This window comes from Egretta garzetta, unplaced genomic scaffold, assembly GCF_000687185.1.
Source record: "Egretta garzetta isolate BGI_Z169 unplaced genomic scaffold, ASM68718v1 scaffold367, whole genome shotgun sequence".
Taxonomy (NCBI): Eukaryota; Metazoa; Chordata; class Aves; order Pelecaniformes; family Ardeidae; genus Egretta; species Egretta garzetta.
In genome coordinates this window covers 440,635-455,165 of record NW_009260192.1, presented here as the reverse complement: position 1 = coordinate 455,165, position 14,531 = coordinate 440,635, and the positions used below count along the sequence as shown (strand labels likewise).

Sequence of the window (14,531 nt, the reverse complement as noted above, 5' to 3'; positions counted from 1 at the left end):
CGCCGGCTGAAGGTGCTGCGGGTCGCTCCCCCGCCAGGAGCAGGCTTCGCCCTGCGAGTTACACCTTGGGCAGCGAATTGCCCCCGGTGGCTCCTCGTCCAGAAGCCGGGCTTCGAATAGTATGGCAACCCCCGGCACGGCTGCCCCTGCGCCAGCCGGGCGTGCGTCCTGCTTAAGGAGGCGATTTCTCAACGTGGACGCTTTGTGCGGGGGCGATAATCCATTCCCCGTGAACTGGTTCGGCTCTTAAACCTCGTCACGCCTTTTCCAGCTAGCGCGTGGACGGTGTTCACGTTTAAATAGCAGAGCTGCCAGCGGTGGTGTTCGTAGTCCTCGTGCTCGTTGTTGTATTTGTCTCTTTCTTCCAATGAGAAGCCAAAAAGGCCGGGCTAGCTCTCAGGTGGGTCCTGAGTGATGTCATAGCCTTGGAAACAGCCATGTATGAACAGTCCTAATTCCCAATCGCGGCCTTCTTTTGGCTGAGCCAGTGACTTGGTATCTGTGATCCCTTTGGATCTGGTGTTCTGCTTTTAGTCTGATGTATCCGTTAAACAAATATCCTGCTTTTCCGTTGCCCAGGGCCCGGTTTCTGATTGCACTGCTTCTCCTGATCTGATTTTTTTCATCTGTTGGTCAGCAAGTCTGGTCATTTCAGCTTTAGTTTTCCCTATCTTAATGTGGAGGCCTTTGCTCTAGCTGCGGCCCATCCTTCCAGTCCACATCTTGGTGGCTTGAAGATCTTTGACATGAAAAAGGATTTGGTGTCTCAAAGTTGATCCATCCATTCTGGACGATGGTCTCATCGTTTGCCCAATATTGGGCTGTTCTAGTATCTACTGTCATCCTATGCTGGAAACTTCCTTAATGGACCTCAGTATATCTTCTCTTCATCAGAAGAGGGCATTATGTATTCTGCATCCTTTAATCTTATCGGTTACCTTTATTTGCACAACCTATAGTCTCTTATTTCTCTCGCGCCGAGAATACTAAAACTTCATGCCCCGCTTTCAGTTCAAGTGTTATGTTTCTTATCTATGTCTCCTTTAAAACACTGGTTTCCCCTGCCATTCTAATACTCTTTCGCTGCTAGTGGACAGCAGCTTTGACCCACTCATCATCCTGAGATTGGTGCCAGTCTGTCATGTCTGTCCGCTCTGTAACTGGGAAGTAATGGGCTGGAGTATGGCCCGGTGTCCAGGAAGGGTGTTAGATACATGATTTGAAGACCAGAGACTTTCTGTCCCGAGAACTAGCCTTGATTTCAGATGAAATCGAGGAAAAGTAAAAATATTTGAAATGGGCATGGATGTCTTGGGTTGCCTGAAGTCTCTGTTTTCCTGACGCTTACAGAGATATGCGTGTAATGATAGTGCATCTCGCACTCTGAAAAGGTGTGAGCAGTCTAACTCTCAGCCAATTTTTTTCGAGCTGTGCTAGATTTAGAACCATAGAGACGTGGCTGTTGTTATGTATGCTTTTACCTTGCCCTACTGAAGCAAATGAATTTGGGTTGAAAGTCATACACTGAAAATGCCTTAGTACCTAGAAGAGGACCCTGAGCTTAGGAACTATTGAGTATCTAAAATTATTTTGTTACACCAGCGCAAGTACTGGTGGGAAATTAATTTATTTTAAATCCCCAAATCCTAAGCAATTGATTTACATCGGTGTTAATAATGCATCATTGCATATAACACAGCTGGTCCCAATTTTGCAAAAATGCTTAGGTGAGCTTTCCAGTTCTTGTCCCCTGCAGTAAGGACAAGCTGAGATCCACTTGTGTAGGCTAAATGCAGGATTAGGTTACAGCTTTCATTGTCTTGGGATTCTTAGGGTGAATGTACAAATAAAAATATTTTTTTTTCTGGCCTTAAAAATCTTTCGAAGAGTGTCTGCTTGGTATAGTGATGTTCTAAATGTTCGGTCTCAAATTAACGATGGATTACAGTAGTGACATATAATGTCATACAGCAGTGTGAGAGAAGCAGAACTGGTAAAAAGAAGTCAGAGAAGGAAAGTGTAGGTGACTTAATTTTTCTCAGTAAGTGTGTAATATTGTTTTGCTAATCACCTACATATTTAATCACGTGTTTAAGGTAAATTGAAGATTAGAAGCCTAATTAAGCTCTGTTAACTTTTCTCAGGTATTCTTAAGCAGGTTAAAGATTACATTAAAGAATGCAGCAAGTGCCAGGAAAAGCTAGATCGCTCTAGATCTCTGTCAGATCCTTCTGAAATGCTGGAGGAGCTAGGACTGGATACAAAATCTCATGAAGACGGTAATGAAACGGATGATGAATTGAGTAATATGGCATCAATTCCAGCTGCGTCCCCAAAGCCTGTGAAGAAGAAGCCAATAGCAAAGCATGAGCTTGTATTTGTAAGTACCGTTGTTTACATCTGAATGTATTTAAGATGTTTGTTAATGCATTTTTACTCGCATACTTATTTTACATTGTTGTGATAATCTTGTAATAATAAGACGATGTACGCTTTGCCAAAGGTATTCAATCTGGGGAAAGGGGTTACTGGTATATATGACACAAAATTAATTATAGTACGTCATCTTTGGAAAATAAAATCAGCCTGATACTATTTATACATATAGGACCCAAAGGAAAACGCATGGCAAAAGTATTAGTAGTGAAGTATCACATACAAGATTCTCATGGAGTCCATATCTGTTCCATAATAAATGATGCTATATTTCTATATAAAATTCTTGTTGATAACTGGGGGCTCGTATGCACGTAAAGGCTTTTGAATCTAGAAACCATTTCAGTCTGTAGCATTGAAAAATACAGTCAAAGAACTGTTTGAATATCCATGTCTTTCCATTTTTCTAGTTGTCTTTTTTAACTGTGTTTGGAGGGAGGGTAAAACTTGATGCGTTTAAAGAAAGAAAACAATAGTAAAGTTAAGCGGTGTATTATACAGGCTTGAACTGATTGTACAGTTGAAGAAAATAATTCTTTTCTGTGTTTCAGTGTGAATGCTTAAAAAGGCTCAGTCTAAATGTAATGAAGTTCTCATAATGTTGTTTATGACAGGTTGACAGTAAGGGCCTTGTGAAGCAGTCATCTTCCAAACATTGTCTGTCAGTCTTAAACCAACTGAATCAGCAGAGGCTTTCCAATCAGTTCTGTGATGTGACTCTGCTGATTGAAGGAGAGGAGTACAAAGCTCACAAATCTGTCTTGGCAGCCAACAGCGAGTACTTCCGAGAGCTCTTCATTGAAAAGGGAGCTGTCTCTAGTCATGAAGCTGTAGTGGATCTGTCAGGTGAATTGTTGTGGGTTTCAAAGCTAGAAATCATAATATCCTAAGTAAGGTGTACAGTATTTGCTTCAGTCTTTTTTGAGTGTTCAAGACAACCAAATATTTTATCTTACCTTTTTCTCTCTTTTAATCTAAAAGTATTTTGTGTGGATTTTAATGCTAAAGTGATCGCTCTGGTTTTGCATAATCTGATCTTCCATATTGAATGGACTATGGGATTTCATCTTAAAATTTCTGGGAAGCTTTGGATTGATTTTTACCTTGCTTAGGCGTGTTTTCTCCCGTATTAGTCAGAAACATTAAAAAAGGGAACATAATCAAATGCTTGAATACATCAGGAGGGGATGTTGACTTGCTTCTCAGAGAGCTGTTTAGTTGAACAAATGCTAAATTGTTTCTTATGTCTGTGAAACACTATTTTACATGTTTCTGCTTATTTCTGCTTATTTCTGAAACCTTCTGGTACCTTAAAGATAGGAGACAATCCTAAAATAAATGTTCTAAATATAGCTTTGTAGTGATGAAGAATACTGTACAGAATATGCGCCTACTGCGTTGCTTTCTCCTTAGTTTCTTAATTTTGTCTGTTTCTGCATGCACAGTAGACATTTCTAGTACGATGGCCCAAAAGGTCCCCCAAGTTAAATACTTGATTTATGATTTACAGAACTGTAGAAAACTATACCGAATGCTTATTTTTAAGCATGTCTGTCTATATATCCATATTTTTATTTTTTTCATTAGCCACTTCCTTGTCTTACTTTTCTACCACACCAGTTGTTACTTGAGTCCTGACTACTTTCTGAACATAGCAGGACCAGAAAGACATTGGTTAAATTAGAGTTAACCTGCTTCAAAAATGTTGTGGCTCTCCCAGCATCGTGAAACATTCTTCTAGAGAATTTTATTGTGAAACTACTGCAGTTCTACTTACTTAATGGGAAAGTTCTCTGAGCTTACTTCCACATAGAAAATATACAAGGAGGATGCTTTTGCGTAAATGACAGTTAATTGAGTCCCAGTGGAGGGGCTTCAGTGTTACTTGCAAGAGCGTTTTGCTCTAAGTTTCAGACTTAACCATAGCAAAGGTGAACTGTTGTATCCATCATGGGATATTTTGGTGTAATTTGGGGTCATCAGTGTTTGCTCTAATCTCTTGTTTTATTCCTGGTAGGGTTCTGCAAGTCCAGTTTCTTGCCTCTATTGGAATTTGCTTATACTTCAGAATTAACTTTTGACTTCTGTAGTATGGCAGAAGTGGCCATGCTTGCCCGGCATCTCTTCATGTCAGAGGTCATCGAAATCTGTGAAAATGTGCACAAACAGATGGAAGAGAAACAAATTACAGTGTACCAAAAGGGAGACGTTCAAACAGTAGAGTCAACGCAAAATTTAGCAGAGCAGCAGGCTGAAGGTGAGATGCAGCCTGTGGACGGTGCTGAGCAACCTGAGCTCGCAGCCAGTGAAGTGCCAGCTGTGAATGGAGCTCCTTCCTCTGCTGGGACGGAGGAGGCAGCAGCACCCCAGCCTGACCTCCTGCCCCCAGAGCCTGTGGAGGCCACTCCGGATGATATTTCAAAGCCTGTAGAGCAATGTGAAACAACTGAAAATTACATAAAGATGCAGCTGCTGGAGAGCATTTCAAATAGTGCTGTGTCTGTCATAGAGGCTGAGCCATCGGCTGTGGAAGCCATGGACACGCAAAGTCAAATGGAAACGGAGACAGATCAAAATGAAAGCGGTAAAGCAAATGCGGACACTGCTTCCGAAGACTCCTCAGAAACACTCAAGCAAAAACGTGGCAGGCCAAGTAAAGAGCAGAGCATTGCCGTTTCTCAACCGGAAAGCCTAGCTTCCAGCCAAGATGATACTTACAAAAGCAAGCTTCGCCAGCGTTCTGTTAGTGAAGGGGGATATATCAGATTGCATAAAGGAATTGAAAAAAAACTTCAAAACAGAAAGACAAATCCTAAATCTGCAATACAGCAGGTATTCTATCTGTCTTTAGGCCTGTTGTCGGTAATCATCCAGTGTTTTGAGACCAATCTGAAAAGACCATTTCCCAGTTCCAAGCACAGTCTGGCAAATGTTTTTCTTTTTTGAGCGATTAACATTACTGCAAACCAAAGTAACTTCTAAGATGTGACAGTTGTGCAAAAAAAACCCGTCAAAATTCCTTCCATATTGAAGGTCTTTAGCATGCTCAGTGACCTTAGTCCAGCTTGAGTATCTTCTCACAGCTTCTTATGGTTGGACAGAAGGTCCATCTTCTCCCTAAAATTCTTAATGATCTGGGAATTTAATTCTTAACTAGCATGTGTGTATGTCAGTCGTAGACAAATGCATTTATCTATTAGAGAAGTGAGACCCTACATTTGTTATGACTTGAAAACAGAGTATTGGGGGTGAAAAATTTGACATCGTATTGTAGATCTTAATGTGGGAGTCATAAGTCAGAATAGTGCAATCCTGCTCCCTTCAGATTAGAGTCAGTTAAAAAAAAAAAGGTTCAAAGGGCACTGGTATTAAAAACTAGCACTTGGACATACTAAAAGTTTAGTAACTGAACTAGTTGTTTCAATTTTTTTTTTTTTTTTTTAAATGAAGCAGCCTTCTTACTCTTTTTTTTTTCCTTTCCTCTTCTAGTGCCTACGGATAGCTGACATTCACCTTGCTGAGCATTAATACATCTGTTTTTGTGACAGAGTACACTTTGCCTTACTCATTGCGCGTTGGCTAAATCTTACAAAGAACTGTTAATTTCCAGAGGTGTTCTGTGAGACGTTTACATGCTAGAGCCACCAGTCTCACATACAGGGGGATAATTTGTTATCATTACAACAACCTCGTAGATAGAAATTGTAGCATTATTCTCTTTTTACAGATGGACAACTTAAAGCCCAGATGCTAAAACTAGCACAGTCAAAATATTTGAGCAACCTAATTATGATGGTTGGAGAATGACATGGTTTTGTTCTGTTTTGGGAGGGGGAATATTTACCTTCAGGAACAGCTCCTATTAACTTATTTTGCAGTTTTTAAATCTGGCCTCTTGACAGATGAGGTTTACAGACAGTGGCCACCCATGGGGAAAAAAAGAAATCGGTTTAGATAATTGCTCAGAGTAGGACTTGGGAATGGGTTTCTGCTTTCCTAACTTGTACCTTGTGGTTCCTCGGTAACTATCCCTTAGGTCCCACTTAGGGAGTTACTCAGGGCTGAATAGTTAGTTGTCTCTGAACTAGTAAGTAATGGTTTGCCTATAATTATAATCAGTGTATGGTTTTAAAACAAGACCAGTTTTTCACCCACCATGAGATCTGTAGTTTTGCAGTGAACCGGAAGGGGGTGACTTTTCTAGCAGCTGAGTAATTAGGTGGTTTTGTAATAACGCACAGAAACATCAGCTTTTAGTACTAACTTGCAGGGGAAGTATGAAATACAGTGTAGTAAAGTTCATTCAAGGGTTACGTTTTTCCAACTTAGGTTGCCATGAAGCTGGTACAAAGAGGGAAAAAAATGAAACAGCCTAAAAGAGAGACCATGGAGAATAATGAAGTAGAAGCTCAGCACAAATGCACTGAGTGTGGAATGGTGTTCCAGCGGCGCTATGCACTTATAATGCACACACTGAAACATGAAAGATGTAAAGATTATAAATGCCCAGTAAGTTGTTTTTGGTTTTTTTTTGGCCTGTAAACCTCCCTCTTTATGCAAATTAATTCACTGATGTCATTAGTAATTAGTTTTCTTGCCTTTTTTCGTACATGTATTTATTTTCCTTACAGGTTTCAGAGATGGATGCAGCCCTGATCTGAATGGGGTGGGGTAAAATGTGGTGTGGCCACACGGCCTGACAGCACTGTGTGACATGGGAGTACACTTGCTGCTCAAGACAGTGCTGGCGTGGGCTTTATTTTTAATCTTACCAGTAAATTTGCAGCTGTGTTTAGATTAGCCTGGAAGTTAGCCTCACTGGGAAGTCATCAGTGGCGCTGTCAGTAGCCACAAAATACAAAATTTACAACTATTAATTAACCTGAGATAAAATGCCTATTGGAGTCAGGTTATAGACCTAGCTAATCATATTTCTATACTTAAGACCTTTGCCTTTTTTTTTTTTTTTTTGAAATAATTTTTGAGTATTAAATGCACTGTAAAGTTGTACTATTTTCTTTCCCAGTTGTGTAAAAAAGAATTCCAGTATGGTGCCTCCCTGCGAGCCCATCTTGTCCGGCACACTCGGAAGACGGAAGTGAACACTGCAGCTGCTAGTGTAGAAGAGACAGGCGTGTCTTCGGTGAAAGGGAGAACTAAACGGGAATTTATATGCGATATATGTGGGAGAACTCTACCTAAGCTCTATTCACTCAGAATACATATGCTCAAACATACAGGCGTAAAACCACATGCATGCAAGGTAAAGAGAAAGTCCTTTTACTGTGTAATCAATTTAGTAATGTTTTCTTGATATTTTAGTGTTGATACTCTGTCCTAAAATTTAGGTTAATTTAGGTCACTGCAGAATGGGAAAAACTACTGTAACATTCCTGATGAAAATTTTTGTAGTCCAAGACTCAGAAAACTAGAATGAAGTTGAATCACGAAAGTTCATATTCCTCTGTCTAGAAGAATGTCTTCCCTTGAGTATTCTTTTTTAACAGACTAGTTCTGCTACTGGTGCGAAATCACAGGCTTGGCCATCCTGGTTCCCAAGAAATACTGGAGGTTTTGTTGTGTTTGAAGTTAAACACCTATTACATAATGAGTTTTATTTGTCCTATTCCACCGGATACGGATTTTTTTAGGTTTGTGGAAAGACCTTTACGTATAAGCATGGATTAAAAATGCACTTAGCTCTCCATGAAGTACAGAAACAGTTCAAGTGTGACTTGTGTGAAAAGTCTTTTGTCACAAAAAGAAGTCTCCAGGAACACATGAGCATTCATACAGGTAAGTGATGAGAAAGAGGATCCTTTTACTTTGGTTGGCTATTGTATACTGCTGAATTTTAACCTTGATCTTCAGTGTCAAAGGAACTGTTTAAAAAAACCAAATAGTAGTCTCTCCTTTTTCTTCTACGGGTCAGGCAGCTGAGATAGAGGTAAGTAGTCATTTTACATTTATTTTTCTGGGCTTATTTTACCATAGCTTAATGTTATTATGCAAATGTTCTATACAAGAACAGGGAATCATGGTTGGCCTGTTCCTAAGGGTTTTTTGTACATATTTATGCCTGTATCATGTCAATTCAACAAAGACAGGCAACAGGCTGGAATGTTCTGGAGCACTTGCACTTCCAGCCTGTCCTTTCAGAGGAAAACATGCTAAGATAAAGCTCTGAAAATCTCCATATATGTTTTATGAGACTTGCTGTCCTAATACTGAAATTTTATAAAATCTGTTATCTTGAAAGATCTTAGCATGTGAAAGATTACAATATAATAATTTTATATAAACAGGGTTTTAGAATTGTAGTGTGTTGAAATTGGCTGTTTCTTGTTTGCCAGGTTGGGGGGGTATAAAAAGTAAGAGACTGTTTCTGTTAAGAAAATTTGTTCCAGAAATTGAGGAATTGATGTTAGTATTCAACACTCCTAAACTGATGAATTGGAGCGAAAAACTTTTATTTTAAGGTGCTGTTCCACAAATTCAAGATGCAAGTCATTCGTAAGCAATGCTGCGTTGCTGGAGAAGTTGCATATTATATGAACACAGGCTACTGGGCAATTTTTTAGGCTGTTCACATTTCATGACTAATTAGTAGCTGCAATGTTGCACCTGGGTTTAAAAAGTGCAGTAATTTAGAGTTGCTACTCACCCCTCTGTGTATTATTACACTGGCACATATGAAATACACTTAAAAATTCCATCTGTGTGTAATTAAACCAACTTCTCTTTGTAGCACTGCTTTTACTACTTAAGATAAATTATATGAGAAGAAAAAAAACACTCTCACAAAGCACTCCAGAGATATGGAGGCCTGGCATAACAACATGTTTTGTTTTGGTTTTTTTCAGGAGAATCCAAGTATCTCTGCTCCATCTGTGGAAGATCTTTCCACAGGGCATCAGGACTCAGTAAACACATAAAGAAACACCAGCCAAAGCCTGAAGTTCGTGGATATCAGTGTACTCAGTAAGTTGGTTGTTGGTGGGTTTTTTTGGTAGGCTTTTTTTCTTAACATTAATGATCCTAGTAATTGTACAGATTAAAAGCAGCTCCTTGTTGTAGCATAAAGCTGTTCACTGGCCTGGAATAAGACTTTTAAAGCATGAGTGTAAAAAATGCCCTCTTATTAATACATGCATTAGAGAGCAAAAGCTGCTTTTTTAACTGTTACCTGCCTCTAGTTTCATACAACTGTTTTTTAATGAGTGTGTTTGCACATGTAGCTGTAATCAGTAGCTATGTGGTTTTAAAGCTCCCTTGTAAGGCAGATAGAAGAGTGGTAAGCTTGTCAGAGGAGAAGGGTATTCAACCTGTTCTTGCCCTCTTTTACTGTGATAGTTGATTTCAGTTTAATTTGAAAATTTCCTATACATTATGGACTTTAGCAGAAATGCTATTACTGCCTAGTGCATTAGCAGAACATGGATACTTTTTCCATGACCGTAGCAGACTATAGGAGAACCTTTCAAGTGACCTGCAAAAGCACAGAGTTTTCCAGTGAATTAGGTATTCAATTAAATTGCAGTAGCGTGTGAGAGTGTCAGAGGGTGGTGGTTGCTTGAGTTTTTTACTTCCCTAATGGCTTTTCCACATAAGCAGTCCTTGAGGGGAGAGCACCAAGTGCCAACCCCATTCAAGACCCTCAGGGGTCTTTGTGATACTTCTTGATGTGGATCTGCAAACTCAGGATCCCCGAGAGTCCCATCTGAGCTGGAGCTGTCAGTTTTTCCAGCCTAGGAGGAGGAGGTTTCTTGGGTGGCTTGGGGACCATCACCTTTTTATCTCTTTATCTCTTTTTTCTTTTTATTTTTCTTTTTATTTTTCTTTTTTTTCCTTTTTTTTTTTTTTTCTTTTCTCAAAAGCTCTTTTTCCTTTCCAGAATGCCCGTTCTTTGGGAAATTATTAAAAATTTTGTTCCTGTATGGCAGCTTTTTTTTCTTTTCAGTTTGCACTGGAGGTTGGGAATTCTGAGATTCCCTCACTCCAGAGGTTGATCAGCTGTAGAAGGTGAATCTTACACCTTTGCTTGCTGGCATTTCTCTAGTCATTCAGGTATATGGTGCTACGTGAGGAAGAGATGCAGGTGATCAGGCAAAGATGTCTGAAGAGCAGAATTTCTTTCAAAGGGAGAAAGCATGTCTTTGATTAGACTGACCTCTGTAGTTTTCATACCAAGAGGAGCTAGTGATTTGTAGTTTTATGCAGACCATACTATGACAAGGTATAAATGAAGGAAAAACTAGGAATTCACCTGGGTTTAGATGTATATAAACAGCAAGCTAAAGAATGAGTATCACTACTTTCAGATGCTTTCTTGTAGGATTCTGAATTGGGCTTTTAATTTCTAAATAACCACAGTTGAGCATTACAAACAGCAAATCCTGGTTAGCTTTGTATCAATAATTAATCCTCTTTGGTTGAGGGAAGAAACAGCTGTTACTATCCTCCTGAGTTCACATGGTATAATACAAATTTCTGATGTCTTCCACTTGGTTTGCCTTTGATTATTCCCCATAAAAATAACAGAAAGAATATAGTTACCTATAACCGAAATAGTGTTTCAAAGGTCCTCAAGTTGTGTTCCAGACTTTCAGATAAGCTGCCGTTCCTTTTAATTTTCCCTAGTTTGGAAAGGCATTGTGCTTCATATAGATATTGATGACACAATGGGTGTTGTCTTCTCAGAGTCTTTCATTGCCATTAAGTAGGGTTCCAGTGCCTTTGAAATCAGGATCACCAAGTTCTTTCTTGTATGGGTTGCTAAAACCTTTACTGTTACAGGTGTGAAAAGAGTTTCTATGAAGCTCGAGATCTTCGGCAGCATATGAATAAACATTTAGGTGTGAAGCCATTTCAGTGTCAGTTCTGTGGAAAATGTTACAGTTGGAAGAAGGACTGGTATTCTCACGTAAAGTCTCATTCTGTCACAGACCCTTATAGGTAAGAGGGAATTCCTTTAACAACTGACATGTACTAATCAATATGAGGTTATACAGATGCACAGCCCATCAGTAAGGAACCACCTAGTCTGTTGGTGAAGTACCAATTGGTTGATGTTGGCTGGGGCGTTGAGTATTTGAGAATTGAGGATTGATGACTTCAGATAGCGCAGTCCAACTGTTAATCTGCTGGCACAGTCCTGGCACTAATACATGTGAAGTTGTAAGAGGAGAAATATAATTGATGAAGTTAGAAATGCTTTGTATGTGATCTCACTTCTCTAGAATGGTAAGTGGGAGCTTTGTGACTGAACAAGAGAAAATGTAGCTCAGAAACAATAGAAACAATACTGTTTCTAATTATGGAACTGCTTGTCATATGAGACAGCATTCCCGTTAAACGTTGCCTACTATAATTGAAGTGCATTTTGGTTTAAAAGGCGTAACATAAGCACAGAATAATGGTTTCAATAGATTTCTCACTTAACGCGTTTTAGGTGTAATATCTGCGGTAAAGAATTTTATGAGAAAGCGTTGTACAGAAGACATGTAAAGAAAGCCACACATGGTAAAAAAGGAAGAGCAAAACAGAATTTGGAACGAGTTTGTGAGCATTGTGGAAGAAAATTCACACAACTCCGGGAATACAGGAGACACATGAACAATCACGAAGGTATGTAGAAAACAAGTAGTGGTGACATCCTTCAGCCCCTAAAAACATTATGGAGAAAAGGGGTAGTTGTTTCTCTGAGTCCGTGTATGTCCTGTGTTGCAAGGCGCATAGGTGGCTGTTGGGATCTTCCTAAAACTGCAGTCACACGCAGGGGCGGTGACAATTTGTCCTTCTCAGAACTTGAATGGAAGAGGAGCTTTTTTAGAAGTGATGAAAAGATGTATATCTGGCAAAGAATTAATGTATTAAAATGTTCTCCAGTTTGAAAGGTGCACACGGTTAACAAAATATTCTTCAAACAGGAGAGCGATTGGCCTGAACTTAAAAAAAAGACCACTGTTGGAAATGGGTCAGCTTCTTGATTCATAAAAAGCAGTGAATTATATGATGTTTGGGGAAAATATGAAAACATCTTATAATTTTTTTTAAAAAGTGCATTTTTACTTTAGATGCGAAGTATGATACTGACTTTTTGATTTTTTTTTTGAGTATTTGGTTGTCCAGCTGTGTTGGAAGTCTATATATACTCCTGTTTTGGGGCAAAATCCACTTTTTTGATGCATGTCTCCTTTATAGAGAGCTGTTATAAATAAATCTAAGAGCTGTCTGACTATTGAAATAGAGATTTTGTGTTTGTTTCTAAACAGAGGAAGTGTCCTGTGAATAGGTACCTAGCCTAAACCTACATACAGTAACTGGAAAACCCAGTATTGAAGTAGTGTTTGTCACCAGCCACACGCCCCATTAGACACTACAGACCACAGAACTCAGACGCTGTAAGGGAGAATCAGATCATAGGAACGTCAGGCACAGTATTTGAACATAGGCGGTGTGGCAGAGGAGGGAGAAAGCTGTAGATGGCGTTGTAAGTTAGCCAGAATAAGTGCTGGTTTGATGAGACCTATACAGTATGATTTACGGAAACAAAGTGTGACTTGGAACATAAGTGACAAATTCTATGAAGTCAAACATGCTTTCAGAAAGGCGTCACCGGCAAAAAAGCAATTAGCATTTTATGAAACGGTATGGACTTAAAATAGGGGAGGAACTGCACTGAAAGGAATTTTGAAAAGAAAAAAAAAGTTTCAAATGTTAGATTGGGCAGAGCACTTGTGGAAAATCTTACCGTTTAATGTATTAAGCTTGCATTATATTGTAGTACAGAAATGGTAAACGAGATCTCTCTCTGACGTGGAACAAGTTGCAGTATTTCTTTTGTTCTTTTATATACTGCTGTTCTCCCTGTCGCTTCTCGTCGTCGCTCATGCATATTTATGGACACTGAGGGTCCTCTTTTCCTTGCTTTCCCTTTGAGAACAGGTGTGAAGCCATTCGAATGTCTAACTTGCGGCGTAGCCTGGGCTGATGCACGTTCACTGAAGCGTCACGTGAGGACGCACACTGGGGAACGACCGTACGTCTGTCCGGTGTGCAACGAAGCTTACATAGATGCCCGGACGCTACGGAAGCACATGACCAAGTTTCATAGGGACTACGTACCCTGCAAAATTATGCTGGAAAAAGATACCCTTCAGTTTCATAACCAGGGGACGCAGGTGGAGCATGCCATCAGCATCTTAGCAGCAGACGTGCAGGAACAAGAAACGGAGATTAGCGTTGGTGGCGGCGAGATTGAGACTGTGGTAGTGACAGGAGAGACGCTTGAAGCCATCGAAGCAGTAGCAGCTACCGAGGAATGTACGTCGGTCTCTACTCTTTCTGACCAAAGCATCATGCAGGTGGTAAATTACGTATTGGCGCAACAGCAAGGACAGAAAATGGCTGAAGTGACGCAGGCCATTGAAACTGTAGAAGTAGAAGTGGCCCACGTTACAAAGACAGACTGAATGCAGAGCATATGAGAGAGCAAGAAGGGTGAGGTCTTGCGATCTGCCAGAGCTAAGTATTTAACTGGCTATCTGAGGCTTACAGCGATACCTATTTTCAAACAGTTAATCCCCAGTACTAAATGCCTTGGTGTCGAAATACTGCACCATGCATTATGGGGAAAAAGTTAAGATGGTTCAGCGTGGGCCAAGGCTTCGAAGGCTAAGAATTCTGCACTGGCCGTAACTGTAAAAAAAAAAACAAAAACAAACCCACAATGTTGGAATAGTAATGTTTTCTGTATCATGGAGTAAGTATCATGCTGTAACTTCTAAAAAACAAAAAGAAAAAAAAAATATGAAGAGGCTGCACTGAAAAGTAGAAATGCACAGCTATCGGAAGCATTTTTTCACTTTTTTTTACGTGCATTTCATCAAGTTTGTGAGCAAATTACCCGTACTGGACTCTGCCTGTTTACGCCCCAAGGCAAAGGGATGCCAGAATGCTTCGTGTGCTTCACGCGCCATACAGAAAGCGCGAGGCTTTTTTCTTTTGGGTAGGTGTACCGTCGGCAGTTGGTGAATCCCAGTTTTGAAGAACTTGGTTAAATTCCGGGTTGGTGGGTGACAGGTCCAAGGTTC

General features: G+C 39.9%; 1 protein-coding gene across 1 annotated transcript; it reads left to right on the top strand.

The window, feature by feature from the left end:
* The first annotated feature begins 2,030 nt into the window (after positions 1 to 2,030).
* ZBTB11 (zinc finger and BTB domain containing 11) lies at positions 2,031 to 14,236 on the top strand. The gene is made up of 10 exons (XM_035897557.1): positions 2,031 to 2,380; positions 3,051 to 3,282; positions 4,454 to 5,268; positions 6,766 to 6,945; positions 7,463 to 7,699; positions 8,088 to 8,232; positions 9,300 to 9,417; positions 11,233 to 11,391; positions 11,888 to 12,063; positions 13,384 to 14,236. The coding sequence occupies exons 1-10, from the start codon at positions 2,237 to 2,239 to the stop codon at positions 13,908 to 13,910; spliced, it is 2,733 nt and encodes a 910-aa protein (XP_035753450.1). The 5' UTR covers positions 2,031 to 2,236; the 3' UTR covers positions 13,911 to 14,236.
* Positions 14,237 to 14,531: the final 295 nt, after the last annotated feature.

Excerpts from the sequence above, each read along its gene's own strand:
- ZBTB11 (XM_035897557.1), top strand. The coding sequence starts at position 2,237 with ATGCTGGAGGAGCTAGGACTGGATACAAAATCTCATGAAGACGGTAAT. Across the intron at positions 2,381-3,050 it reads CAAAGCATGAGCTTGTATTT|GTTGACAGTAAGGGCCTTGT; the intron begins GTAAGTACCGTT and ends TGTTTATGACAG. Across the intron at positions 3,283-4,453 it reads AGCTGTAGTGGATCTGTCAG|GGTTCTGCAAGTCCAGTTTC; the intron begins GTGAATTGTTGT and ends TATTCCTGGTAG.